A 24,731-nucleotide genomic window follows, 5' to 3' on the forward strand; every position below is an offset into this window, starting at 1 on the left:
TCCGGTGGGAAAAAGACAAGTCTCTTCAATAAATGGTGCTGGAAAAATTGGACAGCTACATGCAAAAGAATGAAACTTGACCACTCTCTCACACCATACACAAAGATAAACTCCAAATGGATGAAAGACCTCAATGTGAGACAGGAATCCATCAAAATCCTGGAGGGGAACATAGGCAGCAACCTCTACGACATCGGCCAAAGCAACATTTTCATGACACATCTCCAAAGGCAAGAGAAACAAAAGATAAAATGAACTTGTGGGACTTCATCAAGATAAAAAGCTTCTGCACAGCCAAGGAAACAGTCAAAAAAACTAAGAGGCAGCCCACGGAATGGGAGAATATATTTGCAAATGATACTACAGATAAAAGACTGATATCCAAGATCTACAAAGAACTTCTCAAACTCAATACGCAAGAAACAAACAAATCATAAAATGGGAAGAAGATATGAACAGACACTTTTCCAATGATGACATACAAATGGCTAACAGGCACATGAAAAAATGTTCAAAATCATTAGCCATCAGGGAAATTCAAATCAAAACCACACTAAGATACCACCTTACGCCAGTTAGAATGGCAAAAATTGACAAGGCAAGAAACAACAATTGCTGGAGAGGATGTGGAGAAAGGGGATCCCTCCTACATTGTTGGTGGGAATGCAAGTTGGTACAGCCACTCTGGAAAACAGTGTAGAGGTCCCTTAAAAAGTTAAAAATTGAGCTACCCTATGACCCAGCCATTGCACTACTGGGTATTTACCCCCGAGATACGGACGTAGTGAAGAGAAGGGCCATATGCACCCCAATGTTCGTAGCAGCATTATCCACAATAGCTAAATCGTGGAAGGAGCCGAGATGCCCTTCAACAGACGACTGGATTAAGAAGTTGTGGTCCATATATACAATGGAATATTACTCAGCTATCAGAAAGAACGAGTTCTCAACATTTGCTGCAACATGGACGGCACTGGAGGAGATAATGCTAAGTGAAATAAGTCAAGCAGAGAAAGACAATTATCACATGATTTCTCTCATCTATGGAACATAATAACTAGGAAGATTGGTAGGGGAAGAAAGGGATAAAGAAAGGGGGGGTAATCAGAAGGGGGAATGAAGCATGAGAGACTATGGACTCTGAGAAACAAACTGAGGGCTTCAGAGGGGAGGGGGGTGGGGGAATGGGATAGACCGGTGATGGGTAGTAAGGAGGGCACGTATTGCATGGTGCACTGGGTGTTATACGCAACTAATGAATCATTGAACTTTACATCAAAAACCAGGGATGTACTGTATGGTGACTAACATAACACAAAAACACTAAAAACAAAACAAAAAAAAAACAAACAAAAAAACGTGACATATAGACTGAAGATTATCCGTTTGACTTGGAGGTAGATGCTCAAGCATAAATGACAAAATAAGGACTCGCAAAAAAAAAAAAAGAATAAAAATTAGGGTCAAATTTTCAAACTAGTAAAGGAAAAAATGGAGGAAACAAAAAAATATATGTAAAAAGACAGTAAAGTGAGAAGAATAGCAGGCACAGAGATGTCAGAAAAAACTCCAAACTTTATCACTGTAACTAGATTTAAAGAGATAGCCACCTAGATTTAAAACAAAAACCACCTGGGGCGCCTGTGTGGCTCAGTCAGTTAAGCGTCCAGCTCTTGATTTCAACTCAGGTCATGATCTCTGGGTTGCAAGATCAAGCCCCACATTGGACCCCGTGCTGGGCATGAGCCGGCTTAAGATTCTCTCTCCTTCCCCACCCCCTTTGCGTTTTCTCTCCCCTCCCCAATAAAAAATAAAACCTATACTCTTTATAAGAACCAAAGTATAAAAACACATAAAAATTTAAAGTCCACATAAAAAGGTCAGGAGAATTATGAGGGAACAGGGTGTGATTAGGGGGATGCAGTGTGTGTCTGGAGTGCTGGTAATGCTTTATTTCTTGACTCAAGTGTTGACTTTCTAGTAACTTAAACATACATTTATGTTTCATGCATTTCTCTGAATGTGTATTTTATAATGAGTTAAAACATTCGTAAAAATATGTGATACCTAGGAATGTTTTCAAAACATGTACAAGAATTTGGTGAAGACTTTAAAAATCTGAAAAGCACTTTAGAAAAACAGGAACATCATGTTCCTAGATTTTAAGACTTGGTATCAGAGATACTACTTCTTAAAATTAGACCTATATGCTCAATGCAATCCTCAAATCCAACAGGATTGTTCAAACTAACTTGGTTAAGATTTTCCTAAAAGTTACATGGCTAGAAACAGTCAAGACCATCGTAGGAAGATAAGATGGGGCGGGGGGGATCTGTTCTACCAAATATAAAATTTCATTATTAAGCTATGGTAATTAAATTGTCATTGGAAATCTGGTATGACAGATGTAACATTGCCATTCAGTGGGAAAAGGGTAACTTTTTAAATAAATAACTCTTGGACAATTGGTTAAGCAAATGAAAGGGAGGGAAAATGGCCCCTTGCCCCCTATCATACACCAAAATAAAATCTAGATGAATTAAGAACTTTCATGTGAAAGGCAAAATCATAACACGTTTAGAAGGAAATCCAGAATATCCTTTTTACTTTGAATCAAGGAAGAATTTTTTTAAAACTAGACAGAAAAAGCATTAACTATAAAAGATTGATCAGTCTACATTAAAACAAACTTCTATTCATCAAAGGATATCGAATCATAATGCAGCCTCCACATTGGCTACTACTGTTCCCTGCCACCTAATATTCACACCCTTCTGTTGTCCCCTCCTCCACTGCACCAGGTTTGCTCTGCCTCACTAAGCACATATGGCAGAAGTCATGGTATGTCTGAGATTAGGTTATAAAAAAATATGGCCTCTGGCTTGAATTTTTTTTCTTGGATACCTCACTGAGGGAAGAAGATGCCATGTTCTGAGCATCCCTATGAAGATGTCCACATGACAAAGTCCTGAGACCTGCCAACAATCATGGGAACGATCCTGGAAGTAGACTCTCCAGGTCCATATGAAGCCTTGAGATGACTGCAAACTTGACCAACAGCTTGACTGCAACCTCCTTAGAAATTGAGCCAGTCACCAGCAATTAGCATCCTTAATGCATACAGAATTCCCATGAATGAATATGGAAAGGTAATCACCAACAAGAAAAATGGGCAAAAGATATAAACTGACTTTTTGCAGAAAAGGAAACACAAAAGATTTTCAACTTCATCAATATACAGGGAAAAGCAAATTAGGACTACAACGAAATATCATTTTCATTCACTGAATTGATAAAAATGGAAAAGTCTAACTCCTAAGTGTTGGCCAGGATATGGAGCATAAGTAACCCTTATACACAAGTGGTAGTTGTGTAAAACTGTTACAATCACTGAAGGAAAATGTGGCATTTTTTAAAAAATTGAAGATAAATATAACTCACAAACTAGCAACACAGAACTCTTATCATCAGTAAACATGCACATGGATGTACATAGCAGCACAAGCAAGAATCAAGAAAAAGTGCAAATGTCCATAAACAGGAGGATGGTGTTAGGTGTAGGGTACAGGGTGATGTAAAGTTATACTACACATACTAAAATGAACTATTCACAAACATGGATAAATTTTAAGAGCATTGAGTGAAAAAGCAAGTCTCAGAAGAAGATACCATGCAATATTTAAAATACTTAAAAGTGAGATGCCAATAATATATAAATCATATATGAACCAATAAGTTAATATACATCAATGTGCAAATCAAGTAAAACAATCCCTTTGATTCTTTAAATAAACTACATAATAAAACCTTAAGTGATGAAAGCATAAATCATTCAGCAACCACTAATAATTTCCAAATTATTTCCGAACAGCTGGGCTGATATAATTTTGTGTTTCCCATGGCTCTCACCAGCTAACTGATAGCCTCATTATCTGACATAGAGCTGCAAACTCTTCCAGTGACTTTCCCCCATTCAACTAATAGTCATTAATTTACTAATGTGCTGTTTGGCACCTGAAGGGACATGCGGCTGATCCCCATCTTACCTCATCAGACAGGATAGTGCCATCTGGGTGCTGGCTACATGCCAAGAGCCAGTGGTAGGAGGTCCCAGCTAGAGGAAGAATGGTGGGGTGGAGGGAGGGAGGAAGTACTAGTTGGGTGGGGATTGATGATCTTGGTTGCCAGAACTGGGAACTTGTGTTTTACGTCTGTCTCATTCCATACCCAGAACTGGGTCCCACGTTGGCCAAACAAGAATGAACCAATGACTGGTGAGATGCCAGTTATGATTCAGGACAAAGAAGGGGAGAGCAGAGAATAAATAACTGGGCAAGTCTGCCAGAGCTTCTGCTGGCCTGAGACAGAGCAGCTTGGTCAGGCCAGTGAGTGTAAACTTGCAGAGATGAAGAGGGCAGACAAACACGATACTCCTCTCTGGAGACCAGCCAAGGGAAGATGGGGGAGAAAAGAGCAGGAGTTGTGCTATCACCTGGGGAGAGCACACCCTTCTGGGTATAAGAATCCTGGTACAGTCACTCTCCTCACACCTCTTCAGTGCACAAGGCAGGTCACCCTCCACCACAAAATAAGCTGTCAAAATGTTAAAAAAAACAAAAAACAAAAAACTAAAGGGCTATCACTGCACCACAAAAGGCTAAGTCCCTAACACTTGTGCCTACCCACACTCCCAATCTTACCAGCTGCTAGCAGAGCTTAGCCACATCTCCCCTTGAGCAGGATGAGGCACATCTTTGGGAGGATGAACAGAAGAGATCTTCAGCTTGGTTACGCAGGTTCCTCTTCCACTCAAGGGCTTACAAAACCAGAAAAGACTTCCCCAAACCTGAAATAATAGTAAATCTATAGCAAGCCCTTCAGCTTTGTCTCCATTGCTCAAACCAGAAATACATCACAAAGTATCATGTGTGGTTTCTGAGAAACCACATGTACTGGAACTTGATTTTACTAGTTTCTCGAATTACCGTTTACCAATCGGTATGGAAATATTTCAGTATTTAGCATTAACCATGGTTTTATCAGTGTGCACTGGCTGAATATCAGGCCTGCACATACAGAGTATGACAACATCTTTACTCAAAAACATGGAAAGCTAATCAGGTTCAGGAAAAAATACCCCCGTGGTAACATAAAGAGAAACTAAGAAAACAAAAACTAAGAAATTCAGGATAGTGGTTATCCTTGAAGGAGAGGATGATGGTAATTTTCCATTTAAATTGGGTGATAGACTTACATTTATTATGTATGGTTCATAACACACACATACTTTCCACAAGTAGTTCTCCTCAGGGCTGACATTCTGGGTCTACAGTATCAGCTCGTTGCATGCTCCCATTTTCTACAATGCCATCAGCATCTTCCAAAAATGAGTCAGAAATCCTGTCAAGTCCTGAAATTGTGCTGAAATAAAGACATTTATGTCTCCTGAGTTTCCCAATTGTACCTAAAGAAAGGAATGAGGCCTATTTGATGTGGCTTGTTCTTAGGATCTAGGTCAGTTGCCCATTACATTTTCTCTTAAATGCTGACAAAATTACCCAGTACTTTTAAGAGTTGTCAAACTTCTCAGAATTTACCGTTTTGTATTTTCAACTGTGTAATTACACATTTTGTATTTTCCCACTCCTAATCTTTTGGCACCTCTTATATTTTCTACAGTTTCTTACTCATAGTAACTATACTCGGGAATATATTTGACCCCAGGTATATGAGCTCATTAAAACAGGTTTGGTGTTTCTTTAGTATTTTTTCATCTAAACGAATACCTTCTCACAAAGAAAATCTATCCTTTTCAACAAGTCTGGAGATCCTTTCTCTCGTTAATATTGTTATAAGGATGTTATCTTTCCCTAGCAAGTAGGCTTTGACTTCCCTGATCTCAATTCAGATAGTAAAAGCCCTTTTCATTGTTCTGAGTTTTTGTTGTTGACACTGTTTTCCTGCTATTTTGTGTATGTCCCTACTTCCAAGCCTGGCATGGATCTCTAAATTTTAATCACAACAAATGCAACCCCTCATTGTTCAGGATCAACCCAGAGTTTTAGTATCTTCTGGGGTTTCTAGAAGTTAATAGTCATGGTTTCATATGTGCCCTTTTAAAAAGCTGAGCCTTCTGAAATGAAGACTTCCTAAAATGACAGATGTGGACATTATTGCGACAAACATTGCCTTTCCATGCTTTGAAATGCCAGGAAGACACAGGTGCTCTCTGAACAGGAATTCAAGCAGAAGCACACTAAATGCTGACCAGCACGTGGGTAGCTATGTGGTATAGGGACACTTTTTATGGATGCAGAGGATAAGATGGTGTAAAAGGAAAGTGAGCAACACAGCTATGGTAAAATAAAGATTAAAAAATCCAAATTATTACACTCAATTTAAAATTAAAGAAACAGTTAACTTTTCTTACCTTTAGGAAAGACTGAAAGAAACTGAAACTAGAATAAAATTTCCAAAACTGCTTTGCAAAAAAGGTCACCTGACACAGATGCTTCCACTTAACGGAACTTGTCATCTACTCTGTATCATCAGGAATTCAGCACATCCAAGAACAAAATCATTACAACTCTTTAGTTCACATAGGAATAAGAGATAACACACTATACACCTTAACTGACCATGAAAAGATTGTTTTATTCCATGAAAATATTCTCAACAGAGAACACGATCTTAAACAAAGCATTTACCATTAAATCAACATGTGCACAAAAAGAGTAAAAATTACTGAAAAATTAAAGACTTCTTTTGGACGATTCACATGTTCAAAATTGAAGAATGATTTAAGAATGATTTAAACTGTGCAAGTACAAATGTCTGTCCTATTGTAATAACCCATGTACAGGTTGCACTATTCCACATGAAGGACCTTGCCTCCTACGGAAGCAAATCCTGCTTTGAGAAAAACAAACAGTAGCTTGAAAAGAACAGTTAGTCCTTACAAGAAAACCTTAAACTTTGCCCTCTGTGGCTGTCAGCCAAAAAAACACAAGCACTTCAGGCTTTGTACAGAGGACAAACACAGCCAGATCACATTTCCTCCTCACTGCTAACCTTTAAAATAAAAATAGCACTAGATTTTAAAACTACTTTATGTAGTCTGTCAGTATTGAATAATGTCACATTATATAAATAACCCTGTAAAGAGATTCAAAGTCTAAACTTTATAGTTACTAGCCTCAAAGGTAATACACTATATGTCAGCTGTGAAACAGGGGTGTACTTGATCTTATGAAGGCATTAACTTCCACACAATTGTCATTCAGCTTTAGTATAACTGGTAGTACGATTCAAATAACACTGGGGAAAAATTATTAAAGCAGTCACACAGCTTCTAAAATATTGCTTAAAATCCAATAATACACAGACCATTTCACGTTGTCTTCCCTCAAAACAGTAACGAACAAAATTAATGAAGCTTCTGTAGTACAAATACCTCCCCCCACCAACCCATGCCCATCTCCCTATTAAACACCACTAAGAAATTAGTTAAGATACAAGTCATTAACAGAATCACAAATGCGAGGCAGGACAACATGAGCAACAGGGGCACTAAAGACAATTATATTTACAAGTATAAACATACAGAAATTTCCATTTTACAAGTAAAAGTGCACATAGATCATTACAAAGTTTCACTAAATTGTATCTGGTTCAAACAAAAGCATCACTTGGAAACAGACTATCGTTGTAATAATCAAATAAGAACATGGTCACCCCAAATTAAAACACAATGGGGGGGTCCATAAAACTTCTCATAAAAACACTGAGTAAAGTAAAATGGACTTGGACATTTCTTTAGCTTGATGCATAAATTTGAAGATGCACCATCCAACATGGTAGAGCTCTAAAAGCCACCTACCAAGGCTACATCGGCATCCGCAGCAGCGCTGCCGAGTTAAAGGAGGTCGCACTGAGCTGACACATAAAGCCCTTTGTGGGATACTGTAGCGGTAGTGTTGGCAATCAACAGATTTAGGCACTCTAGTTTAAGGCAGCATTTGAATGGAAGCAGCTGACTTCTGACAACAGTTCTTTGTCTTGAGGTGGTGAGTATCTTGTGTGTTTATTATGCCAGGATTTCAGTGCTGACTATAGATTCTTCTCAGACTGAGGTGAAGATGTATCACGTTTCAGAGTTCTTTCAACTGGGCTGTAGGCTAGAGCAGAGATGTTTTCTTTTTCTTATCATAAATACTTCAGGTTCACAAACTACTTCTTCATAATGCCAAAACTGGAATGTTTGCAGTGGGGAAGTTATAGCAGCGTACACGAATACTAGGATGGAAACATTAGTGCTGGAGATGTCTGACAAAGTGACTTGCACTACAAATGTAAAACAAAACAAAGACTTTGACAAGAACAAGGGATTATAAAGACATGCCTGAAAAATCTAGCCCAATCGCTCGAGACATGCAACAGGATGTTAAGCAAGCACAGAGGTGGCGCAGGCAGACACTGACAAATGGCAAGGGTTCTAACAGACAACGGGTCTAAAAGCCAATTAAAACAGAGCTGGGATAGACGGTCCTGTTGGGACAGCCAAATGTAAGACAAATGTCGTGACAGCTCTGCATTCTTTCTGATTTAGACATCAGTAAAAGAAATGGAAAAAAAGTTAGCCACTTTGGGCTTTTTTCCCTTTATGTGAATAATTGTGAATGAAGAATTTAAGGACTCGTATTACAATGATTCTTTAAAACAATGTATGGAAATGATAATGAAGTTAGTAAAAAAAAAAAAAAGTCTGCATGCACTCATGCAACTTGCTTCTCTCTCTCTCTGTTTGAGCCTGACAACTCTAATACCCTCCCCCCTAAAAGCAGCTGCATGTAACCTCCTTCAACATCTTGCCCATTTCCTCAGAAACCCTCTTCAGGAACCTGTAGTCCAGGAGGAAAAAGAAAAGAACAATTACTGAAGACCTTTGGTAAGACCAAAAGGGATGTTCAGTTTAAAGTGTCTGTCCCAAATGTCTAAAATCATTTTAATAGTCAGCTATGTGAGAACACCAGAAAAATCTGGACATGAGCAAAATTAAGGACCAGTCTCTCAATTGCTTCCTCACTTCACTTCCCCACACGACCAGCACTGCACAATCCTAATTATGTAGTATTTTCTAACAAATGCTTATTGAACTTAATTGGAAAAAATAATTTTGAATTGATGATTGAGCTAAAATGAGAAAATGTCCTAAATGGTGATACAGATATAGTCCTGCAACCCAGTTAGTCAAAAAAGTTTCTTCTTTTCAAGGCAAAATTTGCCAGAACTTCCCTTCAAGATTTCCTCTCGGTTTATTTAGAATCTATTTTTCCTATGTATAATTGCTAAATGCTAAATATCACGAAAGTGGCTATTTCCCAAAAGACATTTTCAAGATAAAAAAAATACAAGTGGTAATCTGGAAGGAAGTCTGTACGTCATTGAAAATTACTAGTATACTAGATGAAAATATTTTCAGGTCTCAAAAAAAACCCATTTTATTCATATAAGAGCTAGACCAGGTTGACTTATTTTACAGGTCTCTCGATTAGCCTACTACTAAAATAGATTTATGTTCGAGGTGTTTGTTTTCTTCAAGAAACCAAAGCTAAGAATAGGGAGAAAAATGAAAATAATTGTATTTCCTTTTTCAATTAGCGAACTGTTACTTTTCTTCCTGGAAACTGTAGCTACAAAAATTCAAACTCCTAGGCCAAACCACTCTTTTGGGAGTTAGCTTTCAGAGCAGTTTTACTTATTTGAATTCACTTACAGTCACTGTGTTTTCTGAAGCAAATTGTGTGTGTTGAGGGAGAAGAGCTTCCTATATCTGGATTCCTGCCCAACAGATCAAATTCTATGATTTATAAGGCAGAAAAACACAAATCTTTCACAGAGACTTAAGCAGGACATAAAGCAAAAGGCATCAATTAAGCTTCACACCGACGTCACTCAAATGGTAAAACATCAAGAGAACAGCTTCTTGTGGTAATATTCACATCTTTTAAGATCGAGCCTACACTCAGCTCACAGTGAACAACGTATCTTGGATGCCTTTAAGTTTTCTTATGTTTTCCCACCCGTTGAGTGTGTTTCCGTTTTGTGTTATCATTCCTATGTCATACACGTCACAAAGCTGCCTGGTTAGTTTAGATGTAAGTTACTGCACCTTTACTGTTTTTCTCTAGAGTTACATCTATGTATGATGTGGGAACGTAGCCTTCTTCACCGTTCTGTCTCCGAGCTCTTGTCCATCCATCACCTTTGTCTTCCTCAATAATGTATAGAACTTCACCTTCTTTCATTGCCAGGGTACCTTCATTATGTCCTAAATGAGAGTTTTCATAGCACAAGCATAATTAAGTGATAATTTCAAATAAATGTTACAAATACAACACAAAAAACATGAAACCCTACCAGATTTCAATGTACCTAGAACCAAGAGCCCATTGACTCTATAGACACTATAGAGCAACAGCTCTATAATGCTTTTGTAGTTTACCCAACACTTTCACATACATTACGTCACTGGAAATGCATAACCACCCCAGGAAACTGGCATTAATATCACTCCCTATGTAAAAGATGAAGTATCTGAGCTACAGTGACATTATATGACTTGACAGGATACTCTCTTATTTCACTACTTCAGCTCTTTTCACAAATTTGAGTGGTGTTGCTATCTAGAAAATTCATGAGATGTGGATCAGGAAAATATTTCTAGACTGTGGGAGGGTGGGAATAAAGAAGAAAAGAATATAGTTTGGAGAGGGAATAGAGAAAAACACAGGTTCAACTCTGGTGATGGTGGATAGTCAAAACCGCAAAGCACAAACTCTTTCTTCGAAATCTCATCGGACTCAGGGCTGTCTTTCTTCTCCACTGCCAACCACTTCCAACCTGATTAGCAGTAACAGTTTTCACAAATGAATCTTCATTTAACATATGCTAAATTCTCTAGATAACATTATAGCAAGATCTTATTTAATACTATTTTCTCAGAATGAGGAGTAACTAAAAACTTAACTTTAAAACCAACACAATGGATGGATGGAGAAGGTCCTTAAATCATATACCATTTTATAACAAATGATTTGTAAAAGTGTTACTCTGCTCCTCTGTGAATTGAGGAAAAGGATTTTTCACAGTCCAAGAGAGGAAGGGCAACAAAAAATCTGCGAGAACCACAATGTCTTCAACCATCACAGCGGAAGGCAGTCAGAAGTGACAACATTCTCTCCTTCTCTCACTTGAAAACACGGCCTATAGAGTCTGGATATAGTAGGGACATTCAACTATGCCATGTACCTTGTACCTGGTCTCTCAACAACAGCAAGTCACAAGGAAGAGCTTCAAGTGGCATCTACTAGCTTCCACTTCCTAGGTTGAGCTACATGCTCAAGCCGCTTCAACTATGATGAGTATACGTAGTATTAGTAAGATCTCTGGGGGCAATTAAATTCTGTATTGACCAAAGCTGATAACTAAAATTTGTACTAGGATGCTGATAACACAAGTAATTTTCTTTCAGTGTCACGCACAGAAGAAAAACCTCTATTTGCAATACAGTTAAAACAAAAATATTCATACTAATGAGCTGGGATTACAATTTGCTGACAATGAATTATATAACTAAGGACACTAAAGTGCATGATTCAATGCACGTAGACTTTAAGGAACCAGTTTTATCAAATACAAAAGAAAATCATACCATCAAAAGGGTAGATAGCTTTGCAGTGTCCAATAGCAGGCAAGGGATCATCGTCTTCAAATTCATCATCAAACTCATTGTGGTGACCATGTTGTTGGGGTGGCCCACGGACTTCTTGGTTTGCATCATCAGTGTAACTTCCCTCGGGACTATAAAACATAAAAGTATACCTCATCAAGTATCACAAACATGGGAACTTTTTATGCTATCTACAAGTTGAACTCCTCAGAATCAATTCCGAGAACTAAATATAATGACACATTTATTTTCTTAAATCTTGATGACACTCATAAATTGCTGGTAATACAAAATGCTTCTCTGTTGAATTTCCTGAAATTAAAAAATTACAATGTTCTAGGCATACGGCATGCATTCAATAAATATGTCTCCCTATCACTGGGTCCAGAGATAAAATGGGAGAAATGTAGGGGTCACTCGTCTTTCATCATCCCAGATTTATCACCTCCTCTTTTGGCAAAAGAACCTTAAAATTCCATAGTGGACCCACCCAGACCCATGTTCAGTTCCCAGGCTTCAGGCAGAGTTTTGTCCTGGCTCCAGAGGGCCCATCTCAGCACAGCACTTGTATGGTCAGAGTGAACAGTTCACAAGTAGGCTTATAACCTGATCAAGTGGAATAGATTCACAGAGACTTTTCTTTAGGACGGAAGAGAAGCTCCCTCCCTGCCTTCTCCCCTGGACTTGAACCTGGAGAAATATGAGACCACAACTTTGGAAGATCATTCTATGAAGCCCTCAAATGAAGCCAACATAGTGGAAGGCAGAACTGTGAGGTGGAGAGAAAGTTCTATTGAGTTTCTAGATCAAGCTCTCCCTAAAGCAAGCCAATAAAATCCCTTCTTAGTTTAAGCCAGTAGGGATAGAGTAAAAGCAAAAAGATTTCTAATAAAGTTAACTTCCAATTAATCATGCTAACAAGGAAGTTAATAAAACTCAGAAAATTCAAAAGAGCAGGTAATCCAAAGGTTTTTTTTTCTTTAAAATATTTTTAAAGACAGAAAAATGTTAATTTTGCTAAAGAATCAAATGACTGAATAAGATAATGGGAAAATCGGTATGATTAGAAATTAAAAGCACTTTCAGTATGCCTAGAAGCCATGTTCTTAAATAACACAAACCAGAGATTAGATTACTTTAATCTAGGTTTTACCTAATAATAAAAACCAGTATATTTGTATCTCTTGATATACTAAAGATAGGTACTCTTTCAAAAAGTGATAACATAAGAAAAGAGAAGGAAGAACTAACATTTGTCAAGCACATACTATTCCGAGGTATTTTACTACGAGGTGCTTTATGTACATTATTTCATTTACTACTAATAACCCTGTATGAGAGGTATTTTAATCTCTATTTTATACTTTAAGAAACTGAGGCACAGAGATTATTAAAAATGAACTTATTCAAATTACACTGCAATTAAGTAGTAAACCAAAATTTGACACTAGATCTCTCAAAGTCTCTCTAAGGAATATCCTAATTTGTTAGATGTTAGTGGGGGAGGGGGAAGACATATACACAGAGGGGGAAATGTCACAAATGGTATGGAAACTTAGCAAAATGCCTTTTAGAAGCTCTGATTCAAACAAACAATACAGATTTCTTTTTTCCTTCACAAAATTTGGGCAACTTAACAGTTAAATTCTTCCTTGGCATAAGCCACCCAACTCCCAACTAAACGTTGGAATCTTCCCAGCTTGGAGGAGCCTATGCCTCCAGACTGTAGCTCCATGAATTTTCTGTTCCTACCTCTGTTTTTGGATGCATGACAATCTAGAACAGACCGGCAATAGGAAATTTCGTATTTTACCTGTAGCTACTACAAAGAAACAGAAAATCATTTAGGGTCATAAGACTAATATTATTAAAAGCCAAACCTGTTAAATCAGGGAAGAAGTGTATGAAGTTTAGGACAAAAAGGTGAGAAAACTTTGAGGGAAAAGAAGAAATACAAATAGAATGCAAAAAGTGACCTTTCTCGTCCCTGTGTTACAAGATGATTTATGTCACTGCTATGTCTTCTGTCTCCTCTCCCACCTGTTTTGCCTTCAACTTCAGAGAGCCAAGCCTTAGGAAAAAAATAAGTAAAACTGAGCTCAATAAATATTTGCAAAAGCTCTTGAGATAGTCTACATTTAATATGTGCTTTAAGTTTTCATAATTATGTAATTCTTAGAGAAGAGAAACCTTTATTCCAGTTTGATCAATGATCAACTTTACAGCTGGTAAGAAAGGCATGTTTAGTTTTACATAGTTTTAATTAGGAAAACTTGAATGAGGAACTAATCCCAAAGATTATATACCATAATGATTCCTTTTAGATCATAAACCCTAAAATTAAATAAAAATTTGAAGACGAAATTGTAGCAAAAACCAATCCATCATAATGAAGTTTGTAAAAATGATTTTACCTTAGACAACTGCAAAACAACAAACCTACCTCATTCTTGTGGATTTCCATTCGCAGGCGGTCAATGTTATTCATGGTCTCTGCTAATTTAGGCTGCAAACTCCCTGGATCCCCCATTTGTGGATTTTTCTCATACACATCTTTCATTTTGTTGAGCGCTTCTCTGGAAATGGGAAGGAAGTCACAGAATTAAATATTCACTTTATATGTTCCCAGATAGAAGAGTTTCATTTAATTCTGGGGACTCTCATGTAGCCTAATCTTAAAAGAGTCCTATTTCTTTAAATTTAGTCAAACGTTACCTGCTTAAAGATAATCTGCATAAAAATGATAATGTATACAGAGTTAGTAATATATGGAGACAAGTCTTTTCTCACAGCATCTTTGTCCTCCCACTCAACCATGACAGAAACAGGAATGCCATCTTTCACTTGCCCCTCTCTCAGTTCATTCATCTATCTCTTCTTCATTTCTCTAATCACATCACTGCTGGTTATACCTCAATCAGCACTCCGTGACTCCCTCTAACATCTGACATTATTGACTAACACTCTAATAGTTTTTCCATCTTAATTTTCTGGAGGTTACATTTCCTTTTCCCTTATCACCTCTACAGTCTCATCTCTTTCCCTGAATCCTTCTTTACCTCTGCTCAAATTTTAAATGTGTGTTATATAAAATGACAAAAGGTTTCTTCTCACCTCATCCTACACTCATTTTTGAGAATGATCTTTTTTCTAGTTTTATTGAGATATAATTGACTCTCATTATCTTCAGAGGATACTCAAATATCTCCAGTCTTCTTTCTTTCCTAAGTTCTAGACACCCTGAACAAGTATCTTTTTGTGGTCTGTCTAGTGCTGTGTTTTTTTTAAATTTTGTGCTCTTTGTTGATTTTTCTTTTTAAAATAAGCCCTTAAGTGTAGTGAAGTATCGTCTAGTGTTTCTAAGGGCAAGAAGGGTGTGAGGTGCCTTATGGAGAAAATACATGTAGTTAGATAGGCTTTGTTCATGCACTGAGTTACAGTGCTATTGGCCCTGAGTCAAAGTTAATGAATCAACAATATATATTAAATTATGTGTCTTCAAACAGAAACACACATAAAACAAGGTCAAAATCTGGGCACCTGGGTGGCTCAGTGGGTTAAGCATCCAACTCTTGATTTCAGCTCAGGTCATGATCTCAGGGTCCTGGGATCAAGCCCTGTGTTGGGCTCCATGCTCAGCCGGGAGTCTGCTTGAGATTTCTCTCTCCCTCCCCCTCGGCCCCTCCCCCCAACTCATTCTCTCAAATAAATAAAATCTTAAAAAAAAAAAAAAAGGTTATAATCAATCAGTTGATGAAAATGTGACCAGAGGCTAAATGGAGCCTAAACCTGTATTTTCCATTTTAGTATTCACTAATTCGGTGTTCACAGTGACTTTACAGAACATCACTACAAATAATGAGAATCGACTACATTATAATATTTAAGATTAAACATCCTATCATACCTGATGTACAATTCTTAAGATCAAAATTTCAATCACTTCTACACCTAAAACTAAGGTGACATTGTGTGTCAACTATACTTCAATAACGAGAAAAACAAAACAAAACACTAAATCTGGAATAAAACTGCCTGAGCTGCGAAAAAAACAAACACAAACCCCCAAAAAACCTTCAATCACTGATGCTATAGTTTAAGCTCCAATTTTATCTTCACTATAAAAGCAGATAGTAAGGCACCAATTCACTGTAATAACCCTTTGTTCATCATAACTATGCGTTGATGAAAACAAAATAGAACTAGAGGGAACTTTTTATAAAACTGAAAAAAAAATTACAGCTAAGAATCAATGAATCTGAAGCTGTTAAGTAATCAAGTATTGTCTGCCAACACATTTGCTGCAAACAAAATAATTAAGCTTTAGGTTTCTATTGAACTCAATTTATATATCGAAGCAAAATGAAATGTATCGAAGTATAAGAGACGGTTAGTGTTGGTGAAACTATTCTTGATAATGAATCATCAATCTATTTTGCAATATTATGGAAAGCATAAATATAGACTATTGGCATCCAACAGGTAAGCTGCAACCTAAGAAGCTAACATTTCTTTTTTATGTGTGACACAGCAACCATAAAATTTTTCAAAGTTTAGGAGTTTATTTTTCCCTCAAAAGATATTTCAATTAGGATATATGATTTTTAAACCTTTTATACATCACATTTAAACACATCATTCAAAGTTGACCCCTTAAGGAATAATATGGTAGAAAAGACTTAATGGAAAAATACTTTTGGTCTGATTCTTTTTGTAGTTCTCTGTTAAGTTCATCGATGCGCTGCTGCAGCTTTTTACGTCTCTGTTCTGGTGGAAGATGACTGAAATCTTCTAGTGCTGGGCCCTGAAAAGGGAATCTAAATTATTATAAAAGACATCTTCAGGAAATTTTATTTTTTAAATATACCCACTATAAAATAAAAATACATACCAATTTTAAGTTTACTTTCAAATTAGCCCCCAAACAACCCTTTTTAAGGAGAAATCTAAACAGATTATGTATGTTAATTAAAACTGTATTGAAGAAAGAGCTTGAATTCCAGTCAGTTTATAAAATCATGAAATAAGTAGAAATATAACCAGATAAAGAATATTGATAATGACCACTATCACATTATTTTCAGGTCTTGGCAGTTAAATAAATACATATGAACCTTCTTACAGCAACAACAACAAAATGGAAACACATAACATTTCTCACCTATACAAATTATTCTTTTATAGATAACATCACATTGCCAAATCAAATACTGCGAATGTTGACTGCAAATATGAGTTTATACAAATAAGCAACTTACCTCATGAAGATAATCTAATTGGTGAAATATATTATAATATTGCATAGTCTTTCAATGATTACATTTATTAAGCCACTCTTTAGAACCAAAACATACCTGATTATTACAAAATGTAGAACTATCCACTGTGTGAAATGTAAGTAAGCAATTATTCTAATAAGGAGTTTATTTTCAATTATCCTCTTGTATAACCTAATAATATCCTTCAGTTATTCCTGAAAGAAAGATAATATCCAAAAAAAGATGGGATCCTTCTTTAAGAAAGATGCTTGATGTTTGAAAATTTTTTAATGTTTTAATATACAAGAAACTACCATTTAAGAAAAAGTACTAGTATTTAGATGTAAACTTCTGATTCAAAATATGTCTTTCTCATCTTAAATGTTAATCAGGTCAGTCTTATTTATCTTATTAGAGCTTACACAACAGAGCCAATATTAGCAACTATTGATTCCATTTACTATAAACCCATATTTACATAAGTGTTTATACACTTCAAAAACTGATGACATTTTTCTTTTGGTGATTTTAGGAATATGCCAGTTCATTTTTTCAAGTATTGTTGAAATGAAACACATCCTTGCTCTTTGGACCACTTATGCCTATAACATATGCTAAGTAGCTTTTATTTCACTCTCTCTAAAAATGCTTCCCTGACTTTTAAAAAAACTCACTTTTAGGATGGAGCCATGATCAAAGGTAACATTTAATTAATAAACAATCTCCAGAATTATCCACAAGTTGCCTACACATTATGGATATTTAACAAGCTTGCCTTAAAAAAAGTAGGGCATCTTGTCTAAGTGGCTTTTGTTTTTAATCTACCAGGTAGCAGAAATAAGAATCTGTCAATCAACTAAATCTGACCTAAATAAATGAATGGCAGAATTTCCTATACAAGGTGCCTTTAAATTTAGTGGTCAATTATTAATGTAAGTTGTCAGATTTAATTTAATTTCAGGTACAGGTTTTGAAAACTATTATATATGCGCCAAAGATAAAACTTCATAATTTGTATTTTTAAGAGTATTTCTTAAAATTCTGAAAAACTATTTAATGAAACAAAGAAATATATTTCAACGTGGGTTTTCTGATAGTATTACAATAAACTCATAATTATCTATAAGTAAACCTTCCAGATTTCCACTTATCCCTAATTAAACTTTGTTCTCAAATTTATTAACAGTGGATACCTAGGCATTTCTGATATCCAATTTTGACATATTAATCTGTTCTTTTACAGAATATGAGAACACTATACTTCCTATGGATATAAAGACCTCTGAGCATTTAACAACTTTTCCTACTACAAGGAAAATAATTTCTAAAAGGCCAGACTGCAAGTCTGAAAGAAAGTAGTCTAAAAGAGAGTGGTCTATTTTCCAAAAAATAAGAAACTATGCAAGTACCCAAAGATATGGGGGTTAGGTCTTCACAATGTAGTTTCATTAATGTGTTTAAAATATATAAAGGACCATCACACACATACATACACACACACACACACACACACACACACACAATATTTAGGTTATGTGTGCTTTTATTCCCATTCAGTAGGACAGAAGAAGAAAGCACTAACTCTCCAATGAAATCAGTAGGAAATTTTTCTTACTGTTTTGAAAATCTAATGATTCTTGTGATAAATTACAAATAGAAATTAATACAATCTTTTTAAAAGATGTTAAGAAAAATCATTTTTAATTTTCCTTCTGTAAAAATGTGAATTTTGTTCTATCATGTAACTTTTTAAAATAATGATTAACTATAATTTTATGCTCTGTAACATGACAAGGACTCCACTCAATAACATTTAAGAACTTAATGGGTTGATTACAGTTAATCACATTATTTTTGAATTTTATGACATCAAGAAGTACTGGCATATATTGGACTATGGAACAAATTATAAAAAGAAAAGACGTATACAAGGTGAAAATGTGGGGTTGTACCTTACCACTTATTTTGAATTTTTAAAAAACAATATTTTGAGATTATTTAATGTTGGCACAGTACATAGATCAGCACATAAGGCTTACCATCTTCACCGACCACTGAATAGTTCAATGGAAAACAGAAAGAAATGGTAAATTATTCACATGAAATCATAATACAGAAGATACAGTAACTTATACTTTTTTGTTACAATATTAAAATAAATCATGAACATTTCACAATCCGAACAATTTTGCCAGAAAAACAATTTTAAGCACATTCTGGGGAAAGTAAATTACTTGCAAAAAAAAAAATACACTGACGATAATGGGCAGATATTTTCTAAATGCAACTAAAACTCAGAAGAAAATGGAAATCATTTGATCAATAATCATTTATTTTCTTCTTTAAAAGATAATTTTTTAGGGGCGCCTGGGTGGCTCAGTCGTTAAGCGTCTGCCTTCAGCCCAGGGCATGATCCCAGAGTCCTGGGATCAAGTCCCACATCAGGCTCCTCTGCTGGAAGCCTGCTTCTTCCTCTCCCACTCCCCCTGCTTGTGTTCCCTCTCTCGTTGGCTGCCTCTCTGTCAAATAAATAAATAAAATCTTTTTTAAAAAAAGAAGTAAATAAAAAATAAAAGATAATTTTTTCAATAAGTGGATTCACTTATATAGCCCTTTATTCGCAAAATACTAATATTCAAAGAGCTGAATATAAAGATCTAATATTAGCCATTTAAAAGATATATGAAGTATTAAAAAATGAAAGGCTCTTCTCAATGCATTAAACAAAACACCACCACAGGAATTTTTATAGTTCAAAATACTATTTTGAATTTAAATATGTTAAGGGTAACATTTCTACTTTAAGTTTTTTTAAGAAAATGTACACACACATTAAAAATACATTATCAAAATAATAACTGAGTTACCCAGATTCAAGTTTCCCACACATATTTCCTAATCGACACAACTATATGGGGTCAATGTTGCTTTGAAGATACAGCTTCTATTTTTCAAATTTTATTCTGAAATCCATAGGCTCAATAAGCAACACTAAAAATATAATGGCAATTTTTAGAAAACTGGATAAAATCTCTTTCTGAAAATATGAAATGACATAGGCAGAGTGCTCTCATACAGTATATACACCACTAGTGTATGTGTATGTGTGTGTGTGTGTGTGTGTCTCATACAGTATATACACCACTAGTGTATGTGTGTGTGTGTGTGTGTGTGTGTGTATGTATGTGTGTATATATATATATAAAATCCACATTAGGTGGGTTAGCAGGGCTCTGCAACTGGCATCGCATCTATCAAGCATTCCCAGTAAACACGTACGCACATATGTGCACGCTTACACACATGCATGCACGCGTGCGCGCGCACACACACACACACACATACACGCGCGCGCGCACCCCTTGTGACCCATAATACACCATACAGCTTTACAAAGTTAATCTTCACATTCATTGTGTTTGGTTCACAACCTCTAAAACTTATTTTTTCCTATTTTCTAAATCATGATGTTTTAGAGAAGGTGGGGAATGTCAGGTAGAATTTCACATAAAAATTTGAACTTCAATAAATAACTGACAAAAATATCTACCCCTTATCTCCAATGAATCAGCTATATATATTGATGATTATGATGATAAGAAAGATGACATTTACTATCCATTATCTTTCCAAATTAAGCTTAACATTCTTTAGACTGTCAGTAGTTTCAGGGAACAAAACCACAACTTATTTTGGTATCACAAAATTCCTGATAAAAAGACTAAAAGGATTAAATTTTAAAAAGATATTCATGATCTTCTTTAATGTTATTAATACCAAATAATACAGAGCACAAGAAACAAAATATGTGAAGTATTTGAATTTACCTTTTATACTTCTCCCCAGCTAAATAAAAATTATTTTTCCAGTTTCTATATTAGTATGTTTTAAAGAACACATGAAGATGATTATAAGTGAAGTATCAAATGTTTCAGTTTTTAGTTACTCTAGTTTCCTATCAATTAGAAGATTAAGTTATAATTCAATAACCTTAGATTTGGGGATATAAAAAACTCAAGTTCTTTGTAAAAATAACAGAAATATATTAAAATATTTTTAAGTAACTCATGTTCAATGCATAACTATCTTACTCTCATAAACAATTATTATGTACCTATAACTAGAAAATTTCACATACCCCCACACCTTAATAAATACACAAAGGAACTAAAAAGGAAATCAGGCCATTACAATTACTAGATGTACTTCATTTAAAGACAGGAAAATCCTGATAACTGTACTCTGAATAAATAAAAGCTTACAAATGACTCTAGGTTTTTCAGACCATGAATAATTTAAACAGAAAACATGGACTTACTATTGCTAGATAAATCTTCCCACCCAAAAAAGGATTACGCAGCAATCTCAAATGAAATAGTTATAGAGTAAAAATTGTTTCTATATGAAGTAGTTAATTTTGGTGTGCACCAAATACCCCATAATGGTTAGATCTTGATGTCACAGAAGGAAATTATATACCACCAGCCCTCAGAAAAGGTCTACTGGTCAAAAACATCAGTCCAATATAACATTTCTCACATCCTTAAAAAATATTAGAAACTATACATACCAGGTTTAACAGAAAAAGAAAGAAAGAAAGAAAAGAAAAGAAAAGAAAAGAAAAAAGAAAGGGAAAGGAAAGGAAAGGAAAGAAAAGAAAAGAAAAGAAAAGAAAAGAAAAGAAAAAAGAAAAGAAGAAATTATAGTTTTTTAGAAAAGCCAAAAATAGGTATTTAGGAAAAACAATGTAGCAAACATAGTTCAAAACAAGAGTTTCTGATTTGAACAGTACAACTCATCAGCTTTAAGAAACCTTAAGACTTATTTTGTAAGCTTAATGGACTGACATATAAATCCATGTTTAAAAAAAAAAAAACTGGCTTCTTAAAGCTTCTCTTCTTTTTGGATTTTTCTACATTGAGAAAATTCTTCAATGGCAGAAAAGTATCTCTACAGGTTAATTCTGAAACAGAATCTGATAAGCTACCAAATACCAATCAAAATGAAAAATTTCTCAATGCCAAGGTTGTAATAAACTTTCTTTTCTACTCTATGCTCTAATCCCCTAGAGTCAATTTATCATCATATTTTCTACCTTGCATATTGCTTTTTTCCTTTGGTATGATAATAACAAAAGGAAGAAGATTCTGGTCTCCGGGAACTGGGCCCCCCAGAACAATGTACTAATATTTAAAATTAAAGCAGTAAGTGTAAAAAAGGCAAATAATGACTAAGCAGATACTTCAAAGTTCTACAGTTTATAAAATTCCACCTATAAACTTATTCAGTAAGAATGAAGATGTCACATATTTAAAAATTTAAAGATGTCTCTCCAGGGCTCACAGTTTTAACTTCCTGAACTTTTTTTCACAGAACTAAATTTATTTCGTATCACTATAACTATACAGTATAGATTACTGTAACTGGGTCTGGTAGACTCAGTGCGTAAGATACATACACAATTACAAAACTATAGCTATAAATAGTAATTTTTCATGATTTATGTAACACGTAATATTAAGTCTAAATCATCATAAAGAATAAAGAGGGAATTCTACCCTCATAACTCAAGCAACAGAAATCCCAAATATGATTTCTTAAAAGTCCTTCACACAAGTGTTAAGGGGCTTTTACAAATGAATACAGGTACCTGTAGTGCTTGTAAATGTAATACAGACTCATTCCTAGCGACTTTTCAGAATGTCATTAATTACCTATGTCATCATTCACATGCAGAATTAGGTAAGATAGATATAAAAATATTCATGACATTATAGGAAAAACGGAAGTCCGAAAAGGGACACCATCCACTAGAACATGTCTGCTGCATTACCGACATCACTTTGGTTTGTCATATTGTTTTAATGAAAATGCAGAGAATAATGTAATCTTGCCCTAAGCAAATATATCTTGTTCTACATGTGGCGAAAAGAGAAACGCATCTGAAGCAATCTGTAGAAAAGGCTATAAAATGTAATAAAACCAGACAGGCTAGACAGAGAAGGAAAGAGAAGACACGAAAAATAAAGAAAGAAGGAAGACAGAGAGGAAGGGAGGAGGAGGGACAGTGGGGGGGGGAGTGGGCAGCAAGAACAAGAGGGAGCCCAACTACAGTGTACCACCATTAATGATTAGGTTTCTTATGGCGCTGATAGACTCGAGTTCTCACCTGTGGGCTTTCAAACCTATGTTTTTCATATGTCCAAATAAATGCTCAAATTTCATAAATTTATCTAAATTATGAGCTATGACTATTACAAGCACAACCTTAAAATCAAACATATACAAGAGAAATTAGCTTCACTAACATAATGGAATAACACTAATATTTATCAGTAGTATAATAGCTGTTGCTAAAAAATAGTTTAATATCTGCTTTTTACTATTCTAAAATTTTTCATTTACAAAGAATATCTTTAGTTTTAAGTAAACATCAAAGGCTGGCCAATTTTTTTTTTAAAAGGAAAAATTCTGGTAAAAAATACTTTCGTTTTAGTTTAAGAACACAAATTCCATGTAAACATTACTCAATATCTAGTATTTTATAGGCTTTTTAATTTACAAAATACCTACTAATGTATTATCTTACTTTGATCTACAATCCTGATATTTAACATGTCTATCTTTAATTCTTTAAATACTGGAAACTGTTTTTATACTTCTAAAAATAGGGCAATTAAAATTGAACTTGATTTTTTATTGTCAACAAAATACTTTATAAATTGGCAGAAGTCATTATTAGTGACAAATTGTTGCATGAGTAACTCCAGTGACAAATTACTGAAAGTCTTAAAAATGTAAATACATTACAAGACAATGGTGGACATATGATTTCACATAAACAAAAAAAAATAGCTAATATGATTGTACCCAGCACCCTCTTTATAATACCATTCTTTTATGGTTGAGCATTTCAAATGTTATAAAGAGGAGTTGTTTTTAACTTGAGGGCAGCTATACTTAATTCTGTGGTGTTTTTAAACTACATATTTATAGGAGAGAGCCTTATAATGAGGGTGGAGAGTATTAAAAGCCACACTACACACACAATAGGCCATCATGCATTTTAACCCATTATTAAACTTACCCCTCTTTTGAGGCTTCTGAAAGAAGGAATTCTGGGCTTCCCTGTTTTTATTTCATTCATACAATAATGCACGGGCTCAATGGAGAATGTGAGAAACTGGGACCCATTAGGAGTACTGGATGTGAATAAACTAGTAGGGGTTAAGGGTGGGGACTGTGGCTAATATGGAAATAAAGAAAGGAATCAATAAGCCAAATGTGCATAGTTTTTTCCTAAATGAAAATTCTATTTTTGGCAACATACTTTTCACAAAATAAATCTCAAAGTTTTCTATAAAAATAAGAGAATTAACATAGTTTTGCCAAAACTGTCATTTTTAAAAAGTCAAATTTACTTTAAAAAATGTACCATTTCATTTGATCACTTTTTACAAGCTGACATTAAGAATATAGAGTACACAAATTATAATGTGAGAGAAAGCAATATGACCTACATAAAAAAAATTCTCTTCTGCTTTCTAGAATATTAGCACTACCTAACTGGTTATACTTAAACTGTACTTGTCAGAGATAAAGGTGGGAGCTACAGGTAAAGTTATCTAAATAGGTAATGTCTATTAAAATATTAAAATTGCAACTATTATCACAAATAAGCAAATTTCATTATGTTTGTGGTTTTTCTCTCAGACTTTTTCTATTTCCTCATTACACCTCAT

The 24,731-nt window shown here is 35.0% G+C and overlaps 1 protein-coding gene across 5 annotated transcripts in view; it reads right to left on the reverse strand.

Moving 5' to 3' along the window:
* Positions 1-6,634: 6,634 nt before the first annotated feature.
* The window catches only part of FNBP1L (formin binding protein 1 like), a 99,875-nt gene continuing 81,778 nt past the window's right edge, over positions 6,635-24,731 (reverse strand). For 2 of the 5 annotated variants that reach the window (XM_026497592.4, XM_048220688.2), the window contains 6 exons: positions 16,426-16,535; positions 14,175-14,307; positions 13,708-13,802; positions 11,714-11,862; positions 10,172-10,330; positions 6,635-8,900 (listed from right to left, as the gene is read on the reverse strand). In XM_026497592.4, coding sequence (XP_026353377.1) covers positions 8,893-8,900; positions 10,172-10,330; positions 11,714-11,862; positions 13,708-13,802; positions 14,175-14,307; positions 16,426-16,535 — 654 coding nt within the window. In that variant the 3' untranslated portion in view covers positions 6,635-8,892. Of the gene's footprint in view, positions 10,331-11,713; positions 11,863-13,707; positions 13,803-14,174; positions 14,308-16,425; positions 16,536-19,028; positions 19,044-24,076; positions 24,236-24,731 lie in introns of all 5 variants that reach the window. The other 3 variants (XM_044383637.3, XM_026497591.4, XM_026497593.4) reach the window with 2 other exon arrangements.

The sequence above is a fragment of the Ursus arctos genome, unplaced genomic scaffold (genome assembly GCF_023065955.2).
Source record: "Ursus arctos isolate Adak ecotype North America unplaced genomic scaffold, UrsArc2.0 scaffold_12, whole genome shotgun sequence".
Classification (NCBI taxonomy): Eukaryota; Metazoa; Chordata; class Mammalia; order Carnivora; family Ursidae; genus Ursus; species Ursus arctos.